Here is a 22,264-nt window from a genome sequence, read left to right as displayed (position 1 = left end):
TTTATTTAAGGGAGAACAATCCAGGGACTGGGGGAGTGCAGGGCCTTACCAGCCGTGGAACACCCTTCCCGAGGGATCTGGGGCAGGAGCGGGTTTTATAGAGCATTAGGAGAGGCATCTCAGACCCAGGGCACGTTCGCCTGGGCGGTTGGGGATTTTCTTAGAAGGCTAGCTGGTCCTGTTTTCTAGGGTAAGGTGAGCCAGCTCAAGCTGCGTTGGAGGATTGTGACCGGTGTTAGGTTTCCTTGACAGTGAGTTGTTTTCTGTAAGTGCAGGCTGACTTAGGTTGAGATCTGTGGTGTGGGCCACTGGGGTGGCCTCTGTTTCGTGGGTCCTGATACAGGAATTAACTTTGTCATTCTCTCCCCCAGCTTCACAGTCCCTGCCTCTCACTTGTCTCTAGCAGTGCCCTCTCTTGGAATGTTCTGGTTTTCCTCTCTCTCTGTATCTCCCTCTCGGTCTCCTGTACCGTCTCCGAGGGTCTTGAGCTCTCTCCTCACTCACTCTCTGGGTCTTGCTGTGGGTCTCTTGCTCTGCAGTGCCCTCTTCAGCTCTGCCTCATGCTCTGTTGCCCCCCTCCCCGCCTCCTGGCTCCATGCCCCTCCGTCCCCTCTTCTCTCCTTTCCTCATCTCTGTGTCTTCCTGTTCGTCTCTGCCCATTGCTGCTTGCCCTGCCGCTGATTGCCTCTGTTGCTGCCATCTGTCTTTATCAGTCTTTGTCTGTCATCTCTCTCCATCTGTCTCTGTTGCTGTCCATCTTTGTCTGTAGTCTCTGCCTCCATCTCTCCATCTCTGCCCCTCTCTTGTCTGTCCAGTTTTCCTCTCACGTTGCCTCAGTCTCTGCTCTTTTGTGTATCTGTCCGAGGTTCCCATTTCTCTTCCAAGATGGCCTTTCTCCACCTACTCACCAGCATTGCGCCTGGTCAGCTCTGCCGACCTCTCAGCTTCAGGGTTTAGTGTTTGTTCTGGAGAGAGAATCTGATTGGCCCAGCACTGACTGTGGGTTGTTTGGCCAGTTGTCCACTCCTGGTCTACTCTGCTGTGTGTGGGTCCTGGATGGGGGAGCAAGAGGTGGAGTTATGTGATATACAGATAAAGCTAGGCAGGGAAGTTGGGTGGGGCTTTCCAGTGGACAGAAGTGTCCCCTGCACTCCTGTAATGCCTGCGACAAAGTAGATACTCAAATATTTGTTGCATTAAACTAAGCTGCTCTGAGATTCCTTCCATCCACCCTGATGCTATACCCTGTCCTCACTGAGCCATTTGCCATGAAAGTGTTAAAATAACACAGGAGGTAAATGTAAAACTAATTAAAAAAAATCTTTTTCTAGTACCATTCAATTTTTTAAAAATTTATTTATTTATTTATTTATTTGGCTGTGTTGGGTCTTCGTTTCTGTGCGAGGGCTTTCTCTAGTTGTGGCGAGCGGGGGCCACTCTTCATTGCTGTGCGCGGGCCTCTCACTGTCGCGGCCTCTCTTGTTGCGGAGCACAGGCTCCAGACGCGCAGGCTCAGTAGCTGTGGCTCACGGGCCCAGATGCTCCGCGGCATGTGGGATCCTCCCAGACCAGGGCTCGAACCCGTGTCCCCTGCATTGGCAGGCAGATTCTCAACCACTGCGCCACCAGGGAAGCCCCATTCAATATTTTTATATTGCTTACTTTAAGCCACTTTTTTTTTAGTTCTGGAAATGAAATTTTTGTGTTATTCAGTGATGGTCTAGGAGTTTTGTCTAAAGTGCATATAATATGTACAGATGTGTGTTAAGAAATTATTATGACTATAAAAATGAGAATAAAACACCTGGTTGACTAATCTCTTGCACCACTTTTTAGCACTGGATCATACAAATAAATGTTTCTTAGCAGTAATTCAACATATCATTGACCTCTTACTTATTAAGTAAAATATCACTGAGTAATGAAAAAGTCTGTGTTTCTAACACTATTTCATGTATATTCTCATTCCCTTCCATTCTGCTTGTGAAACGAATTCATCTGTTTTTATTGTTTTAAAATCCTTTAATTTGATGCTGAATGAAGATGGAAGTCAGGCTTTTGAAACCAGGTACTTAGGGGTAACTACCCAGTCAATGAAGTGTTTGAATTTGCTTTTGAAATTGAAATGTCTCTCCCCATTGCAATTTACTGACTTAATCAAAATGTATTTCCGTAGGATATTAAAATCAGAGACAAAGCAAACAACTATTAAATCTCTTGGGAGTTCAGTTTGTCTAGTGCAAAGATTGGGCCCTTGACAATTTGGAAGAGTCATTTTCATGGAATTTTATAGTTGAAAAGCCACAGTAGAGCCACAAAATGACTTTTGCTGATATTAAGATTTTAGATATGCCATACTGACTTTGCTTCTTCTCATCCCATCCTCTCCATTCTCCCAAATATTACCAAATCTTTTGATCTGTCTTTTATGTTTTAAAATTTTATTGATTCATTCATTTAGCAACCACATTCCATGCATGTGTGACTGAGGCCCTTGGCAGTGAAATATTAGTCCTTCTTAATTAGAGGCAGGGCCAGGACTTCTAACCCGCAATCCCATTCTCTTTTCACTGCATGCGTTTTACATGAAAGAATGAAAGCATTAATTGGAAAGCACTTTGGTGTCACTGGGGTCCATTGTCATCCTCTGCCCTCTCATACTTATGTTGTTTAGAAGGAGTGAGCCTGTAAGTGAAGGGTGAGGTGATCTAAGCCACTAATTACCACGGGCCAAAGTCCCCGCCATAATGTCACTTCAGGTGCGATGGAAAGACCCATCCCCATCTGCCCCCCCCCCCCCCAACCATATGTCAACACCTTCAGCATTAGGGATTCTGGGCATCAGGTTAAGCATTATTCTGTTCCTAGTGTCCTGTCTTAAAAGTCAAACCTTCTGAGAGAGATGATACTTTAAATCACTAACAGCTAACTCTGAATTTGTTTATAAGACAATGTTTTTCCATGATGGGAGAAATAAGTTGATCTAAGTGACAGAAAGCTCAGAAAAGAGAGAAAAGTACAGAAAAAGGAGATGAAATATCCCAAATTTAATCTGCTTCACAATCTTGCTTAAGCTAGATCTTCACTATATTGTAAACATTGTTGACATATAACATACAAGTGGCAAAATCCTCTAGTAACTGTAGATAAAAGATAACTAGTGCCCAAAGAGAATCTAAAGACCAGCTGTCATTTCTAATTGAGTCCAGAATTTTTTTGGCTACTAATATTTCAGAAACAATCCAGGGGAGATTGCAATTCGTGTGAGTTAATAATAAAGATAATGATGATGATGATGTCAATGACAATGGTAACATCAGGTATGCCTGGTACTGTTCTAAGTGCATTCATTCATTCATTCATTCATTCCACAAACACTCATTCAGTACTACTTCCTATGTGTAAGGCACTGTTCTAGATGTTGGGCATTCAGTGGTGAAAGGAAGAAAAAAAGGCACTCTCCCTCATGAAGCTTGCATTCTACTAGGGAGGCAGATAATAAGCAAACAAGTAGATGTATAACATGTCAGATGGTGTAAAGTGCTTGGAGAAAGTAAGGGGAAAGGAAACAGGTGTTGTCAGGTGGAGTTTTTTTTTTTTTTAATTAGTTGATTCATTGGATAGCTATAGGAAAGGGACAAACAATTGGCAAATATGCTAAGAGTCCTACATTTGGTTAGGTGTTTTTTGGTTTTATAAAAATTAATTTCTGGTATGGATTTTATTTAGGTTCAGGTAAATAAAATTATTGTTTCCTAGTCTTTGTCTAGTGCTTATATACATACCTCTTGTCCTCATCATTTATCTCAATCAGTCTTCTATTGTTCTAAAAGAAAAAAATATATATTTTTACTCAAACCTGCTTTTTGTAAGAGCGCTGATATCCTTAGTAAATCTATAACATTGAGAGTGTCGTGAAGACGTGTTCTCTTCTAAGAAAAATATCCTGAGTTATGAGAAGCATATTGTGAAATATTTACTGTAGCCCTCTAAATAATCGGTGTTGGCAGGGAACAATAAAGTTGTGTGAATGGCTCGCTGAATGTAGCTTTTATCTGTGTAATTGCCCAAACTGAGTCACTTTTCTAAGTCATTGCTTTAGTTAGTTTCTCCTTTGTTACTTGTGGTAATTATGATGAAAAGCAATTTTCTAATAATTTCTTTTTAGAATATCTCTGTGTTATGCTTTATGGGCAAATGGTAGGTTTGGGATGATTTTGACACATCTGACTACCGCCAAGTGTGGTTTGGCTCATACCCCATCCTCCAAAGAAACTTTACGTGCTTGGGGGAGGGGAATCTTTCAAATGTTTAGAGAATGTTTGTTTTATTCTACCAACTGGAGGAAAACTGGTGTGTGGGCTGAGAACGGTTGAATTTAGGAAGCCTTACATTTAATTGCGTGCAGTCTGACAGCTAAAGACCCTCAGGGAGTAAAAAGGCATCAGAGGGAGACTGTAGAATCTGGTTAATTTGCATCAAAGACCTGGAGCCAACGGGAACTTTCAGATGAGAGCCAATGAATAAATTATGTCTCCTTCCTCAAGCAAGGGCAGCCAGGTTGAACCCCCATGTTTTACTGAACAATGTGGAAGAGACTTGATCAATTCAGAAAATACGAATTTGGAGGCAGGCTTAGTGCTTCAGATGGGCCACTGGCTGATTGGAAGTTACACATTCTACCTGAAAAACCTGTATATGTGTGTACACACACACACACACGATATGTATGTATATGTCAAGAGCATATATCTTACCTGAATTTTATTGATTCCAAAGACACATTTAGGCATTTTTTGTATACATAAATGGACACACCAATATGTGATTTATTGCTACTGTAGAATCCCTTGACAATACAGTACATTTTTACATTAATACTGTACATCACATCCTGTCTCCAAATCCAAACAATTCCACTGAGCAAAAGCCAGATACAACACGGTTCACCTGAAATGTGAGTATCACGTCCCACTGAGTCGAGTTTAGAAGGTGTTTCTGCTATTTTTAAAGTGACTCAGGCCCTACAGAGTCCAGCGTTTGGAGAAGTGATATTTCAAGGTGAGGGCTGGTTGATTACTCCACATGGGTGTGAAGCTTGCCAGGTTGCAGAGGTGTCTTCTTACTCGTTCTTTGTTATGAACCCAGTTACTTAGAGCATCAGATTTTATTACTGCCAGAAGCATGGAGATCTAGTTTGCCCGCATCGAGACTCACAGAGCTGAAGTGACTAAGCCACACAGCTCACCAGGGACAACACTGCCACTAGAACCCAACTTGTCATTGTCCCCATTGTTACTCTTTCACATAGTGCTCTGGCAACCTAGGGAATAGCTGGGGAATGGTGGATTAATAAGGTGGCTCTTACCCCTCATTCTTCCACTGACTTTCTTTGTTGACTCAGTTCCTTGGTGCTTCTCCATGTCACCTCAGGGCCTTTTTTTCACTAGGTGGCCTCTGCTTGTAGAGTCTCCATATGGCCTCTCCACTAGCTGGACTTCTCACATGGCAGCTCAGGGCTCCCAAGAGTACAGAAGCAGAAGCTGCTGGACCTTAATGCTTATGGGATTGGAGTGACATCCATTCTACTGCAGTCTGTTGATTGGAGCATATCACAGACCCACCTAGATTTAAGGGGACAAAAGAAAAGCATGAATGCAGGGAGGCACAGTTTATCGGGGGCTACCAGTATAATCTCAACTGTTTATAGTGATGCTTTATTTTTTAAAAAAATTAATTTTATTTATTTATTTTTGGCTGCGTTGGGTCTTCCTTGCTGAATGCAGGCTCTCTCTAGTTGTGGCGAGCGGGGGCTACTCTTCGTTGCAGTGCGTGGGCTTCTCATTGCGGTGGCTTCTCTTGTTGCAGAGCATGGGCTCTAGGTGCGGGCTTCAGTAGTTGTGGCACACGGGCTCAGTAGTTGTGGCGCACGGGCTTAGTTGCTCTGCGGCATGTGGGATCTTCCCGGACCAGGGCTCGAAACTGTGTCCCCTGCATTGGCAGGCGGATTCTTAACCACTGCGCCACGAGGGATGTCCTATAGTGATGCTTTGACTGTACCAGCTACCATTGAGTCAAGGGCCTGAGACATGTAAGGGGCTGGTCTTTCTAAAAAACATTTTTTAAAAAAAGAAGAGAGAAAGTGAAAAGGTCTGACAAAGCACCAGTAGTGTTCTAGAAGGGATTGTATTGTTTCTTTTTCTGTAGGTATTTTGTGAAGACTCTCACCAGTGTGATTCAGTAATGCCAGGAGGCAGGAGAGCAGATGCTCTCTCAGTACCCTTTGGGGTATTAGAGGTTTGCTCCTTGTTCATGTGTTAGAGCCCATTTTATCCTCGTTGGAGACTGGCTGAAGGAGCCAGATGCAGGTCAAAATACAGCATCAGCTTTTTTACTGTTAAACTAGATTAGAGAACATAGCAGTGCTATCTGTCTGCTTCCTCAAGCCTAGGCGTTGGCTTCTAGGCTGTGAGTTACTGACCTACTCCTAGGCCAAGAATCTGACAGCAGAGGGCTGGCAGGGCCTGTCACAAGGAGGTTCTGAGTGTCTTAAGGAGACAAGTAGCTCAAGCCCTCCCTCTCTTCTCCCACCACACTGGGGCTCAGGCTAGTTTGAGAGGCCAAGACACACAGAGTGGACACCTCTTGCTCTTGATATGCCTACTGATAGCTTGATGACTCTACTTAGGGAGGTATAAGTGAGGGGGAGGGAGAAAGGGGTCAAAAGTATTCATTACAACATTTCTTTCTAGTGAAATGCCCAGGTGTGGAAGGATAAGTGTTGCCTTCATAAAAGCCCTTTACTAAAGTAGGGCTTTATAGAGTTACTGTATTCTGCCTAACCTAGAGTCCCAGAGTACTACCAAGGACTCTGAAGGAGTCTCAGAATTTGTGAGCTCTGGTTCTGCTGATTCTGTTAAAGATTATTGCAGAACGTCATACAGTTAAGAACATTGGCTTTGGTGATTGTGATGGTTAATTTTATGCGTCAGCTTAACTGGGCCACGGGATGCCCAGATATTTGGTTAAACGTTATTGTGGGTGTTTCTGTGAGGGTGTTTTTAGATGAGTTTAGCATTTAAATGAGTAAACTGAGGAAAGCAGATTGCTCTCCCTAATGTGGGTGGGCCTCATCCAATCAGTTGAAGGCCTGAATAGAACAAAAGTCTGACCCACTCCCGAATAAGAGGGAATTCCTCCTGCCTTACTGCTTTTGAGCTGGGACATTGGTTTTTTTTTTCTTGCCTTTGGGTTTGAACTGAAACATTGGCTCTTCCTTGGTCTTGAGCCTGCCAGCTTTCAGACTGGAACTTATACCATCAGTTCTCTGGGTTCTCAGGCCTTTGGACTTGAACTGGAACTATACCACTGGCTCTCTAGGGTCTCCAGCTTGAGACTTTGGGACTTGTCAGCCTCCACATGAACCAATTCCTTATAATAAATCTCTATCTGTCTTTCTGTCTCTGTCTCTCTCTCTCTCTCTCTCTCTCTATATATATATATATATCTCCTATTGGTTCTGTTTCTCTGAGTAGCCTTGACTGATACAGTGTTAGATGTGAGACAGTACATGCTCTATTAGATGTATGACGTAGGAAAAGTTCCTTTGATTTTCTAAGCCCTCTTACAAGATCTATAAAAATGTGTTAGTACTAGTGCCTGCCCACCTGACAGATGAGTATTAATACACGTGGTCTTGATGGTGATGATGCTGTCTTCATAGATGAAGAATGTTAGATATCCTAACATTTCTCAGTTTAAAATCTCCAAATCTCAGAGATCCAGATCTGGCCAATTCTTTTTGTTTGTTTTTGAGGTTTTTTTTTTTTTTTTGGCCGCAGCCTGTGGCTTGTGGGATTTTAGTTCCCTGACCAGGGATTGAACCTGGGCCCTCAGCAGTGAGAGCGTGGAGTCCTAACTACTGGACCGCCAGGGAATTCCCCAGATCTGGCCAATTCTGATGCAGTCTTAGGAGATTACATTTTTTTTTTTGATATTTTGTCCATTCAGTGGGTTAATTTCCCAATTGTTTTGCTTGGCTTCAAAATAAGTTTTCATTTACTGAGTTTGGAAATAGTAAATAATCTGAGTCATTTATGGTTGGATGTGGAATGCACATCTCTCCATTTGGCTAGAAGATCTGTGTCACTTCACTAGAGCCCTCTTAGTTGGCATTCTTAACCAGCAAGAATATAGCCAGCTGCCTGGAGGAATTAAGGAGCCTTGGCTCAACAAAGTTGCTGTCATGGAGTCCTTGCACCAGAATTTATGCACTTTTTTCAGCAGAGTCCCACTTTCTGAGCCTGTCTATTCTCATGACAGATACACTTCTGGAGGAATGATGGCAAATTGACTCAGACCCACCTAGGTCCACTTCTTTATTTTATTTAACAGATCTTATCTCTCCCTCACACGCTCCCACCCCACTGACCAGCAAGGGGAAATTAGTTAGTGGGGGGACTCTGAACCTCCCAGTTAGTATCTCAAGCTCTTCCAGTTTAGGTAGTCTCTTGGGGCAACTCGGTTTGTGTTCAGATGCCGATTCTACCCACCCCATATGCTTCTCTCTACATGGTATGTGTGGTGGAGGCAGGCACTTGCGTCACCTTGGGGACCTCAGATCCCCAGATGCAAGGCCTTATTTTCCCCCACTATTTCTTTGGGTCTCTGGCAATGGCCCCTGGTCTGCTGGTCGCTGGGTGACCAGTTGATCTGTGGGGCTCAAGTCTGCAGTTGGTGAACTTATGTTCTGTTCTTTGGATTGAACAGAACTTGGTGCTCTGCCCCAACTCAGCATATATTCTCTTTCTGTGTGTGTGTGTGTGTGTGTATGTGTGTATGTAACTTGATCTAATCGAGGCTCTCACTGGCCCTGATAGTTTCCTGAACCCTCAAGTTGATCTTAGGCTTGGGCAGTTTGACATGCAGCATTTGTCTACATGGTCACCCCACTCCACTGTGATAACCATCTGCTTAGGCAACTACAGCAGCAGTGGGACAGTTGGAACCTTCTGGATCCTTTCCAGACCCCATGGGAGCTGAGGGAGGCTCAGGAGTGCTGACAGGACCAGCACCTTTGAGTCACCAGTGTGGTGGTCTCTCCCACCCCTGAGTCTCAAATGGAGATCCAGACACAACATCTCCCCTCTCCTCCTCCTCTCCTGTCCTTCCTCCTCTTCTATCATTGTGTGGAAGGAGGACTGCTCTAGAAATAGGTTGGCACACTAAATTTTAAGAAGTAAGAGGTGATAGTTTACGAGAGAGAAGAGACGAAACATTGGAAAGATAGACAGGAGAACCCAAGCATTTAGAGGAGGAACAATTCATTCCACCCACGTCAATATTTCCTGGGGGCATCATTGTATATTACAAGGAAGAATCATAATATATGATGACAATAATGGTAATGGTAACTCATCAATTAAAGGTCTCATTATACCTAGCATTTTTTAGGAAAGTACATAAATCTAATGTGTTGTAAAGATTTTCATAGAAATGGTCTGATCTTAGTACTTAGTGGAATAAGAAGGAGACTATGTAATATAATGATTAAAAGTATGGATTTTGAAGTCAGATAGACCAGGTTCAAATCCCAACTGTACCCTGCTGTAACTATGTCCTTAGACAGTTTTTTCATGAGTAAAATGATAAAGTCCATGACACTTCATTCAATAAAGTAATACCACCTCACAAAGATTGTTATAAAGGTTAAAAAAAACCCACTTTGGTACATGATAAAGTACAGAGCCTGGCACAGAGTAAATTTCAGTGAATGGTGCCCATTCTCATCAATACCTGGAATATCACCTATGTAGAATCCCTTAGTTCTTGATGATATGTGATGTTATGGTATTTGTATGGGTAGCCCCCAATTTACAAATCCAGAGATTGTGCTCTGGAACGTAATTTATAGGTTACTTATTTATATCTTATAAATTGAAGAGAATCCAGAATATGCCCTTTTCCAGCCAACCAGAGCAGGGTACACATGCGTGTGCTAGGGATGGGGTGGGGAATGGGGAAGAATTTCTAAATGCTTGGGTTCTCTGGTATTAGAAGGAAATGGGTTTGTGACTGGAACTAGAATTCTTTCCTTCATTCACTCCAAGTCCTTGGATAAAGAGGGAATTCTTTTGTTTTCTCCCAAGGCATATTGTTTATTTGTTTGTTTGTTCAATTGAAGAATAGTTAATTTACAATATTGTGTTAGTTTCTGGTGTACAGCAAAGTGATTCAGTTATACATACATATATAAATATAATTTTTCATATTCTTTTCCATTATAGTTTATTACAGGATAATTGGAATATAGTTCCCTGTGCTATACAGTAGGACCTTGTTTATGTACTTTATATATAGTAGTTTGTATCTGCTAATCCCAAACTCCTAATTTATCCCTCCCTCCCATCTTTTCCCTTTGGTTCCCGTAAGTTCGTTTCCCATGTCTATGAGTCTGTTTCTGTTTTGTAAATAAGTTCATTTGTATCATATTTGAGATTCTACATATAAGTGATATCATATGATATTTGTCTTTTTCTGTCTGACTTAATTCACTTAGTATGATAATCTTTAGGTCCATCCATGTTGCTGCAATGGCATTATTTCATTCTTTTTTTTTATAACTGAGTAGTATTCCTGTGTGTGTGTGTGTGTGTGTGTGTGTGTGTGTGTGTATACACCACATCTTCTTTATCCATTCATCTGTCAGTGGACACTTAGGTTTCTTCCGTGTCTTGGCTATTGTAAATAGTGCTGCTGTGAACATTGAGGTGCATGTATATATCCAGAGAAAACTCTAATTCAAAAGAGGGAATTCTTAGCCCTCTATCACATAGTGAGAAAGGAGTCTTGCTATTTGGAAGCTATAATTTCTTGCTTGGGTTAGCAATGAAAGGAAACTCTTTTGGAATTTTATTCTATGATGAGAAATCCTCTAAGTGGATGATCAATAGGCTGATGATTCTATTTCTACTGCACTTCCTGTTCTTTGTTTCCTTTCTAAAGTCAAAGAAGATGCTAGTGGACTTGGTTTTTCCCAGATAAGGCTGTAATATGCACCCAGGAACAGTGGCAATGCTTGAGGAACAATCAATACCTTTAAAAGATGACCAGAATACTTTTATGAGAAATTACAGTGATATCTGGAGCTTGAAATATATCCTGTTCTAATATTTTTAGTAACTGAAAAATTAAATCAATAAGTTAATCTTTTCTGATTAAATTCATTAAAAATTAAGAATATACTTATTTTTATCAAAGTAGTATATGTTCATGGTTAAAAATATCAAACTGAAAAGCTCATAAAGAAAAACAGTCATCCTATGCCTTGTCCTTTCACCCATCCTGCTCACCAGAGGCCACATTTTCTAATTTTAGCTGTTTCTTCTTATAGTTTCTGCCAGATCTCTAAATAACATGCATTATAGCTATTTCCAGATTTATCAATTTTAGGTATTATCTGTTGACTTCTGTTAATTTATTTGAGCTTTTAGCTTACTTTATCTACTTCCTACCCCTCCTCCTAATATAGTTATATTACTCCCTTACTGGTTATCTTTGCAGCTTTAAGTGAAATATTTATACCTTTCTTTTTACTGTATCAGCTCTAAATACCATCTCATGATTGTTTTCTCTTCTCTCTCTAAGCTTATCATTTGTATTTTTGCAGTGTTAGAATTGATGTGGTTATTCAGATACTTATAGTTAAATATTCCATGCTTTGACATTTTGTTTTTGACATCTTTATTAGAGTATAATTGCTTTACAATGTTGTGTTAGTTTCTGCTGTATAACAAAGTGAATCAGCTATACGTATACATATATCACCATATCCCCTCCCTCTTGCATCTTCCTCCCACCCTCCCTGTCCCACCCCTCTAAGTGGTCACAAAGCACCGAGCTGATCTCCCTGTGCTATGCAGCTGCTTCCCACTAGCTATCTGTTTTACATTTGGTAGTGTATATATGTCCATGCCACTCTCTCACTTCAACCCATCTTACCCTTCCCCCTCCCTGTGTCCTCAAGTCCATTCTCTAGGTCTGCGTCTTTATTCCTGTCCTGCCCCTAGGATCTTCAGAACCATTTTTTTTTTTTAGATTCCATATATATGTGTTAGCATACAGTATTTATTTTTCTCTTTCTGAATTACTTCACTCTGCATGACAGACTCTAGGTCCATCTACCTCACGACAAGCAACTCCATTTCGTTTCTTTTTATGGCTGAGTAATATTCCATTGTATATATGTGCTTCAGCTTCTTTATCCATTCATCTGTCAATGGACACTTAGGTTGCGTCCATGTCCTGGCTATTGTAAATAGAGCTGCAATGAACATTGTAGTACATGACTCTTTTTTTTTTTTTAACATCTTTATTGGAGTATAATTGCTTTACAATGGTGTGTTAGTTTCTGCTTTATAACAAAGTGAATCAGTTATACATATACATATGTTCCCATATCTTTTCCCTCTTGCATCTCCCTCCCTCCAACCCTCCCTATCCCACCCAACTAGGTGGTCACAAAGCACCGAGCTAATCTCCCTATGCTATGAGGTTGCTTCCCACTAGCTATCTATTTTACGTTTGGTAGTGTATATATGTCCATGCCACTCTCTCACTTTGTCACAGCTTACCCTTCCCCCTCCCCATATCCTCAAGTCCATTCTCTAGTAGGTCTGTGTCTTTATTCCTGTCTTACCACTAGGTTCTTCGTGACCTTTTTTTTTTTTCCTTAGATTCCATATATATGTGTTAGCATACTGTATTTGTTTTTCTCTTTCTGACTTACTTCACTCTGTATGACAGACTCTAACTCCATCCACCTCACTACAAATACCTCCATTTTGTTTCTTTTTATGGCTGAGTAATATTCCATTGTATATATGTGCCACATCTTCTTTATCCATTCATCCGCTGATGGACACTTAGGTTGCTTCCATGTCCTGGCTATTGTAAATAGAGCTGCAATGAACATTGTGATACATGACACTTTTTGAATTATGGTTTTCTCAGGGTATATGCCCAGTAGTGGGATTGCTGGGTCGTATGGTAGTTCTATTTTTAGTTTTTTAAGGAACCTCCATACTGTTCTCCATAGTGGCTGTATCAATTTACATTCCCACCAACAGTGCAAGAGGGTTCCCTTTTCTCCACACCCTCCCCAGCATTTATTGTTTGTAGATTTTTGATGATGGCCATTCTGACTGATGTGAGGTAATACCTCATTGCAGTTTTGATTTGCACTTCTCTAATGATTAGTGATGTTGAGCATTCTTTCATGTGTTTGTTGGCTATCTGTATATCTTCTTTGGAGAAATGTCCATTTAGGTCTTCTGCCCGTTTTTGGATTGGGTTGTTTTTTGTTTTGATACTGAGCTGCATGAGCTGCTTGTAAATTTTGGAGATTAATCCTGTGTCAGTTGCTTCATTTGGAAATACTTCCTCCCATTCTGAGGGTTGTCTTTTCATCTTGTTTATAGTTTCCTTTGCTATGCAAAGCTTTTAAGTTTCATTAGGTCCCATTTGTTTATTTTTGCTTTTATTTCCATTTCTCTAGGAGGTAGGTCAAAAAGGATCTTGCTGTGATTTATGTCATAGAGTGTTCTGCCTATGTTTTCCTCTGAGTTTCATAGTGTCTGACCTTACATTTAGGTCTTTAATCCATTTTGAGTTTATTTTTGTGTATGGTGTTAGGGAGTGTTCTACTTTCATTGTTTTACACGTAGCTGTCCAGTTTTCCCAGCACCACTTATTGAAGAGACTGTCTTTTCTCCATTGTATATTCGTGCCTCCTTTATCAAAAATAAGGTGACCATATGTGTGTGGATTTAACTCTGGGCTTTCTATCCTGTTCCATTGATCTATATTTCTGTTTTGTATCAGTACCATACTGTCTTGATTACTGTAGGTTTGTAGTATAGTCTGAAGTTAGGGAGCCTGATTCCTCCAGCTCCGTTTTTCTTTCTCAAGATTGCTTTGGTTATTCAGGGTCTTTTGTGTTTCCATACAAATTGTGAAATTTTTTGTTCTAGTTCTGTGAAAAATGCCATTGGTAATTTGATAGGGATTGCATTGAATCTGTAGATTGCTTTGGGTAGTATAGTCATTTTCACAATGTTGATTCTTCCAATCCAAGAACATGGTATATCTCTCCAGCAGTTTATATCATCTTTACTTTTTTTCATCAGTGTCTTACAGTTTTCTGCATACAGATGTTTTGCCTCCTTAGGTAGGTTTATTCCTAGGTATTTTAATCTTTTTATTGCAATGGTAAATGGGAGTGTTTCCTTAATTTTTCTCTCAGATTTTTCATCATTAGTGTATAGAAATGCAAGAGATTTCTGTGCATTAATTTTGTATCCTGCTACTTTACCAAATTCATTGATTAGCTCTAGTAGTTTTCTGGTAGTGTCTTTAGGAGTCTCTATGTATAGTATCATATCATCTGCAAACAGTGACAGCTTTACTTCTTCTTTTAGGATTTGGATTCCTTTTATTTCTTTTTCTTCTTTGATTGCTGTGGCTAAAACTTCCAAAACTATGTTGATTAATAGTGGTGAGAGTGGGCAACCTTGTCTTGTTCCGGATCTTAGTGGAAATGGTTTCAGTTTTTCACCATTGAGAATGATGTTGGCTGTGGGTTTGTCATATATGGCCTCTATTATGTTGAGGTAAGTTCCCTCTGTGCCTACTTTCTGCAGGGTTTTTATCGTAAATTGGTGTTGAATTTTGTCAAAAGCTTTTTCTGCATCTATTGAGATGATCACATGGTTTTTCTCCTTCAATTTATTAATATGGTGTATCACATTGATTGATTTGCATATATTGAATAATCCTTGCATTCCTGGGATAAACCTCACTTGACCCATGGTGTGTGACCCTTTTAATGTGCTGTTGGATTCTGTTTGCTAGTATTTCATTGAGGATTTTTGCATCTATGTTCATTAGTGATATTGGCCTGTAGTTTTCTTTCTTTGTGACATCTTTGTCTGGTTTTGGTATCAGGGTGATGCTGGCCTCGTGGAATGAGTTTGGGAGTGTTCCTCCCTCTGCTATATTTTGGAAGAGTTTGAGAAGGATAGGTGTTAACTGTTCTCTAAATGTTTGATAGAATTCGCCTGTGAAGCCATCTGGTCCTGGCCTTTTGTTTGCTGGAAGATTTTTGATCACAGTCTCAATTTCAGTGCTTGTGATTGGTCTGTTTATATTTTCTATTTCTTCCTGGTTCAGCCTCGGAAGGTTGTGCTTTTCTAAGAATTTGTCCATTTCTTCCAGGTTGTCCATTTTATTGGCATAGAGTTGCTTGTAGTAATTTCTCATGATCCTTTGCATTTCTGCAGTGTCAGTTGTTACTTCTCCTTTTTCATTTCTAATTCTATTGATTTGAGTCTTCTCCCTTTTTTTCTTGATGAGTCTGGCTAATGGTTTATCAATTTTGTTTATCTTCTCAAAGAACCAGCTTTTAGTTTTCTTGATCTTTACTATTGTTCCTTCATTTCTTTTTCATTTATTCCTGATCTGATCTTTATGATTTCTTTTCTTCTGCTAACTTGGGGTTTGTTTGTTCTTCTTTCTCTAATTGCTTTAGGTGTGAGGTTAGGTTGTTTATTTGAGATGTTCTTGTTTCTGGAGGTAGGATTGTATTGCTATAAACTTCCCTTTTAGAACTGCTTTTGCTGCATCCCATAGGTTTTGGGTTGTTGTGTTTTCATTGTCATTTGTTTCTAGGTATTTTTTTATTTCTTCAGTGATCTCTTGGTTATTAAGTAGTGTCTTGGCTAACCTCCATGTATTTGTATTTTTTCCAGATCTTTTTCCTCTGATTGATATCTAGTCTCATAGCATTGTGGTCAGAAAAGATACTTGATACAATTTCAATTTTCTTTATTTTACCAAGGCTTGATTTGTGATCCAAGATATAATCTATCCTGGAGAATGTTCCATGAACACTTGAGAAGAAAGTGTATTCTGTTGTTTTTGGATGCAGTGTCCTATAAATATCAATTAAGTCCATCTTGTTTAATGTATCATTTAAAGCTTGTTTCCTTATTTATTTTCATTTTGGATGATCTGTCCATTTTGACTTGGTTGTAGAAATTGAAATTTAATAACGTGTTTACATGACAATGATGTGATATAGTATGATTTGGTTTCCCTTCCTGCACAGATTTTGTTTTCTTTGATGTTTCTAGTTTTCTTTCCTGCCCCCCAAATTATATACGTTTACTAAACTTTTTATGTTATTCCAGATTATCAAGAATATCATTAACTCCTGACCTCCTTTATCTCTAAATAAGTTCTCTTCTGGAACTTCTGTTCTCTGAAGCATTCCGTATTGAATGTTTTCTATTAGCTTCCTTCCCTGCTTTCTATATTTGGAGCCACTTTTTTTTCCTAGTTCCCATGTTGTCTTCTTTCTTGTATTACTCCCTCATTTTGCTGATACACATCCTCAAGTAACTTCCTAAGAAAGAATATATGGGAAATAAATTTCCCAGATCTTATCTGAAGATCACATCTGAAAATATTGTTATTCTACCCTCAGATTTGATTGTTTAATTTAAAAAAAATGTCTTCTGTCCTATTCTTGTGTTGTTCTTTCTGCTGTTCTTATTAGGATGCATGCTGTTTTTCTTGATTGATCTTCTGTGTCTTATTTTTTTATGTCTCTTTCTGTACTATACTCTGTGAGACTTTATTTTGCCTTCTAACATTTATGTTGAATTTTTAATTGTTACTCACTTTCAATTTACAGGAGCTCTTATTTACTTGTTCATTTGTTCTCCTATGGGTCTTCCCCACCCCCACCCCCACCCCCACCCAGCATCTTGTTTTTTTTTTATGGGTATATTATCACTTGAGTCTTTCTGAGGATACTAACTAGGTTTTTGTTTTGTTTTGTTTTTGTTTTTTAAGTTCTTCTTAAGAACTTAAGAGAGAGAGTTAAACTGACTAGACTTCGTATGAACTCAGGGATAATTCAGTGAATTTTGTACTTCTTTTAAGGCTTAGTTACTCAGTTCAAGAAATGTGAGTTTTTTCAGGGAGAGAAGACCAGCATGAAGGGTTAGCCTGTCTCCAGAATAAAGTCAGAGCTCCCTGATATTCTAGACCTTTTGCAGTCTGGTCTGCAGGCTCACCTCCTGCTCATTCATCTTCCTGGCTGCCCTGTGTGTACACCAGTCTGCTCTATGTCCTGTGCTGCCCGACCTTTGCTCATGCTGGGTCCTCTGCCTGAAATTTTCTGTTCTTCCCACAGCCTCTTACGTTTACCAGAGGCAGGTGTCATATTTTCAGTTCTCTATCTATTTTTGTGTCATCTGTGGCAGGTACATTTTAGGCATTCAAAATGTTTAAGTGAATATTACTCATCCTTCCAGACGAGAGCAACTTCCACTGTGACCACTCTGAGACACAGTCCTTTACCTCCCTCGAACAGAGTTAAGCATTTCATGCCCTGTTTAGTTAGTTGTATGCAGGCCTATTTGTTCTGGTAAGTTCCCGAAGGGCATGGACCATACCTTGTCAAGCTGGATATCCCAGGGTTTTGCATTGTGCTTGATATCCAATGGGAACTTGAAGTATTTGTGCATATATGGGAAGAGACAGAGGGAAGGACTGGTTGTGTATTTTTACTAAAGGCATATTTATAAGATTAGCAGGTTTGCAGTTTCACTTCATGACGGTGCTGTTTTCTGTTCCTTTTCAGTATATCAAAGCATTCCCAAGAGTACATTAAGAGTAACTTACTGTATTACTCATCACAATAGATATGTACACAGATGTGTATCTTCAGCAAAGAGAAAGAAATTGAACAAATAAGAAGTGATAGGCACTCTGTAAATTTAGCCAGGGGTTAGAACTTTGAAGCTGTGCGTATTCGTAAAATGAATCCCTCTAGTTGAAGTCCCTGCTCAGACTGACAGTAAGCGTAGCTTCCATTGCTAATAAATAAGTAAGTAAGCTCTTCTTTCATTTTAATTCTGCTACTTCCGACTGTGGAACCAATATTGTTGTTTTATCTGATGCTGAATCTCTGACCTATGAGGCTCAGGTTGGCTGCAAGTGCTGTAGCCCATGGGGTCAGCAGTGCCCACATCACCACACCCAGGGGTTCTCAGTGAGGAGTCTTACTTCCACTACACAGCTGAGCTCTGACTACTTGGAGTAAAAGGGAATTCTGAGTAGGAAATGAAGGAGCCACAGCACCCACCTTAGATTGGGGAGCCAGGTGTAGGATCCCAGGTGACCCTGAAGGCATCTGCAGGCTGGGTGAGGTATGCAGCCGTGCTCTTCCAGCAGGAAGGGGTGGATGAGCACCCCACCACCTAGTGACCATCTGCTAGTTCCCTCTCGTGTCCACTGTCAGAGGCTCAGGTGCGTGGGGTCCATCTGGCTGAGGTAAGGTCTCTCTTGGCGGGGTGGGGAGCCACTGCTACAGCCCCTTTAGCTGTCAGCTTTCCTGGTGGTAGAAACCACCAAGCAGAGACATCACCTTTCACCAAGATTGCTCACACTGGAAGGGGCTGCAGCAGATTGTGAGGGCACAGTGAGGTAGGGACCGTCCTTTTGGACCACCAGAAAGGAACAGGTATCCAGGTACGCTGTGTAGCTGGAGCACTGCAGAGAGTCTTCTTAAAGCTGGTGGCAGCTAAGCTGCCCACTCGAATCTAAAAGCTTTTGAATGTTTGCAAGTGTTAATAAACAAACCAAATGTCGGAAAAAAGAGTAGATTATGGTATTTAGCTATTCTTCCTGCCTCTCCTTCCTCTATTCCTTCCCACGTAGACAGGAAAGGATGGTTACCCATATTGTGCATAAACTGCAAATGCTGTACTAGAACAAAATTAACCTCCCAATTAAATGAGGACATTACATGTTACCATTATTCCACTCCACATAGTGTACATATATAAACAAGACCCCCTCCGGTTTACAACAAAAGAAGGGTCTGTATGTGTGTTCTTTCATTCCTTTTTTTGGTGGGGGGAAGGTGTGGAAGCAGTGATTATTCTGTGGAGAGGAGAGAGCCAAGCCAAAATAATGATTATATTTAAGTTCTGGATATTATTTGCTTAAGGTCTTGAAAAGAAAAGAGGGACACTTGATTTCCTGAGCACAAAAGGTATCGAAGACTTTTGATCTTTAAAAATGTGGAAAGTGGTGAGAACACGCTAAGCAGCCCAACATATCTGGCTTACTTAATCCCTGCATCACAAGTGAATGGTGGGCCCGTGCTCCGTGAAAGAGCTCTGAAATGTGCTTTCTGTGGCTCCGTGATTTCAAAATTAGTAAGAAAGTTTTTGTCCTTGCCAGCATCTTGATCAGGTTCTACGGAGCCCTAGCATGAGGAGGGTCTAGTCATTTCTTTACGGAGAGGAAGGCTCTCTGGTGTGTGTATTCCAGGAGGCAACCTGCTGTCCCCTTGCCTTTCTAAGAAGGCCTTCTCCTCCAAGGATCAGCAAATATTAATCAGGGTGAATTAGGTCAGTTTGTAGCTTCTGTCCCAAAGACTGACAGGGCCAAGATGCTGGATGGAGTGCAGAAGAAATTACTTTTGGATTCTCTCTGGCTCCACATTACCAGCATAATCTCATGGAGATGAAAAATTAGGACTTGAGTATGTCTTATAGAAATCACTGGATTTCTGCCGAAAACGCTGGTTGGTTGGTTAAGCATGCTTCCTTTGGAGTATAGAAACCTCAGCATTTGCATTCCAGATATTCAGTTCTAAAGCTCTGTTCTTCTGTATTCCTCAGAGGGCCATTTTGGAGGGAAACAAAAATACCTGGATTGGTTATTATTTATGTCCTCATTGAATCTCAACTAATGTCTTGCCTCATGTGCCCTTTTCTTTTCTCCTTCCCCTTCTTCTTCTTTTTTTTTTTTTTTTTTTTAACAGATACTAATTTTGTGTTGGGGAATGCCCAGATAGTGGACTGGCCCATCGTGTACAGCAATGATGGATTTTGCAAGCTGTCTGGCTATCACAGGGCGGAAGTGATGCAAAAAAGCAGTACCTGCAGGTATTTATGTTTGGGGTTCTGTTCAACACTCTATCATGGTATCTTTTTGGAAAAAGAAAATGGCTTACTCAGCTTGGGAATTTCCTTTCATGCAGCGTTCATTCAGGAATATTTATTGCACTATCATCTCTAGTTCACACACTGTACTGGAAAATCAAAGAAGATCTAAAACATAGTCCCTACAACTAATGAATTTACAGTCAGTGAGATGGGAGAAAACCTAGAAAAACTCAGGAAAATCATTTTATCAATAAAATGTGAACTCAAAATTTTATGAGGTTTTAGATGGAAATTATGTGAAAGTTAGAAGATTAAATAAAATCAATGAAAATGAAATGGATGATTTTAGATGATTAAATTAATTTTAAAACATGTATGGCTGTTTTTTAAGAATAAACACCATGTTGGAGACAAGGGCCTTGTTCATAGGGCTTTTCATCAGAAAACGAGAAGAGAACCATGTCTTGCTGCCTTGCTGCTGTCACATCTCTCTCTGATCACTGACTCAAAGGCAGAAGCAAAGGGTGCTGTGCAGCGTGTGCCTTTGACAGGGTTACTAACCAAGCAGCGCCCTTGGGCCGTGGCACCAGAAAAGCTCTTTTAGAGCATCTTCAAGGTGTCATGCGGAGCATGTGGCCTGGACCCTGTGCTGCCCCAACAGGGTCTTGGCTCCACAGCCTTTGTCTCCTCTCGCTCCTCGCCTTCCTCAGAGTCTTCTGTCTTCAGTGGTGTTCGCATGCAGTGGAATCATTTTCCTAAACCTGCTACACCCAAAAGTGAACTCATCTCCAAAGGGTGGAAAAACCCATCTGACCCAGTCATAGTCTTTGGTTCTCAGAAGTTGCATTTTCTTGGTATTAAATCAGCCAAGTAACTCATTTGGTGAAAAGTATTAAATGTTTTGAAAATATTATCATTTTTCTTAACTTTTAGGTTTTTGGGACTGGGAAATGGAAAATTTAAGATTCCCTCAAAGGAGAGGGGTGGGATAGGGAGGGTGGGAGGGAGACACAAGAGGGAGGAGATATGGGGATATATGTATATGTAGAGCTGATTCACTTTGTTATAAAGCAGAAACTAACACACCATTGTAAAGCAATTATACTCTAATAAAGGTGTTAAAAAAAAAAAGATTCCCTCAAAGGTTTAAAAATTATGACTCAAGTATTATGATAGAATTCTCTTATATTCTTGGTGTGCTGTTATCCTCTTAAGTATCTGTGTATCTGCATCTATGTCTCCATCTGTACGTGCATGTACACGTACACAATCAGAGCACACTGGGAGTGAGCTTTGCTTTTTCGTGTGACTTGAGCAACCTTTCCTTACCTTTCTTGCTTCTTATTGGCTATAATCAGACACTTTAAGAAAATCAGATAAGAGAACTGGATAATTTAGCCAACTTTCTTTTACGCACAACTCTAAGAAACTTATTTAATTCCCTGAAGGTGTCCCTTCTCTAGAAGGAAAGTAAACATGCCTTTGTGTTAGCCACATCCCTAATTGCTCAGGAGCCTTTTGGCTTATTTCTTGCATTGCAGGCATCTGAAATCTAATGTCCAGACAAAGGAAATTTACACCTACCACTAAACTACAACTTGAAAAAGTATGTAAGAGTAAGGAAAGCTGGGCATAATTATGGCACTTCATTTATTTGAAGACTCCACTTTGCAGGGATTGGTTTTACCTTGTGAAGGACATTGCCAGCCTATACACCATCACATAAGTTGAGGTCACTTATCTAGCAAATCCATTCAGAAAGGGAAAGTGGGAGGAAGCTAAAAAGGCCTTAGAGCAAAACTGGCTAAGTAAAATGGTTATAGAGCTTAAGTTTTTACCTCCTAGGAGAAAGAAATCCTCTTGTTCTCAGGCATGGCCAATTTAGTCTTGATCTATCCTTCTTTTTAAAGGTAATTCACCAAGCTCGGTTATCTGTTTTCCTGGTTTATAGATGAAGAACACAGCCCCAAAGCAGAGTACTACATGAGATGGGCACACAGGGAACCACAGATAATAGCATCTCTCAGTGGGCTGGGAAGGGACGTGATAACAAAAGTGACACAGAATTCATAAAGTCAATAGCTAGGGCACTTTTCTTGCAGGGTGCTGGAAATTGGAAGCTCACAGTAAGCCCACGCCTGTTCCAGTATCAAGCTGAGCATGGCGCTTGATTTGGTGGTTCAGGAATTGTGCTTGATAACTTCTGAGGTTCTTGTTAGTTCTGAAATTCTGTGATTCTA

At 40.5% G+C, this 22,264-nt stretch overlaps 1 protein-coding gene across 3 annotated transcripts in view; it reads left to right on the top strand.

The window, feature by feature from the left end:
• KCNH1 (potassium voltage-gated channel subfamily H member 1) overlaps window positions 1–22,264 on the top strand; it is a 443,651-nt gene that overhangs the window by 10,861 nt on the left and 410,526 nt on the right. The window contains exon 2 of one of the 3 annotated variants that reach the window (XM_082399773.1): window positions 19,901–20,024. The exons of the other annotated variants lie outside the window; for them this stretch is intronic. Coding sequence (XP_082255899.1) covers window positions 19,901–20,024 — 124 coding nt within the window. The remainder of the gene's footprint in view (window positions 1–19,900; window positions 20,025–22,264) is intronic. 3 annotated transcript variants of the gene reach the window in all.

Source organism: Balaenoptera borealis (genome assembly GCF_965194805.1).
Source record: "Balaenoptera borealis genome assembly, chromosome: 1".
Taxonomy (NCBI): domain Eukaryota; kingdom Metazoa; phylum Chordata; class Mammalia; order Artiodactyla; family Balaenopteridae; genus Balaenoptera; species Balaenoptera borealis.
The sequence above is the reverse complement of the archived record's forward strand: the minus strand, read 5'-3'. Positions and strand labels throughout refer to the sequence as shown.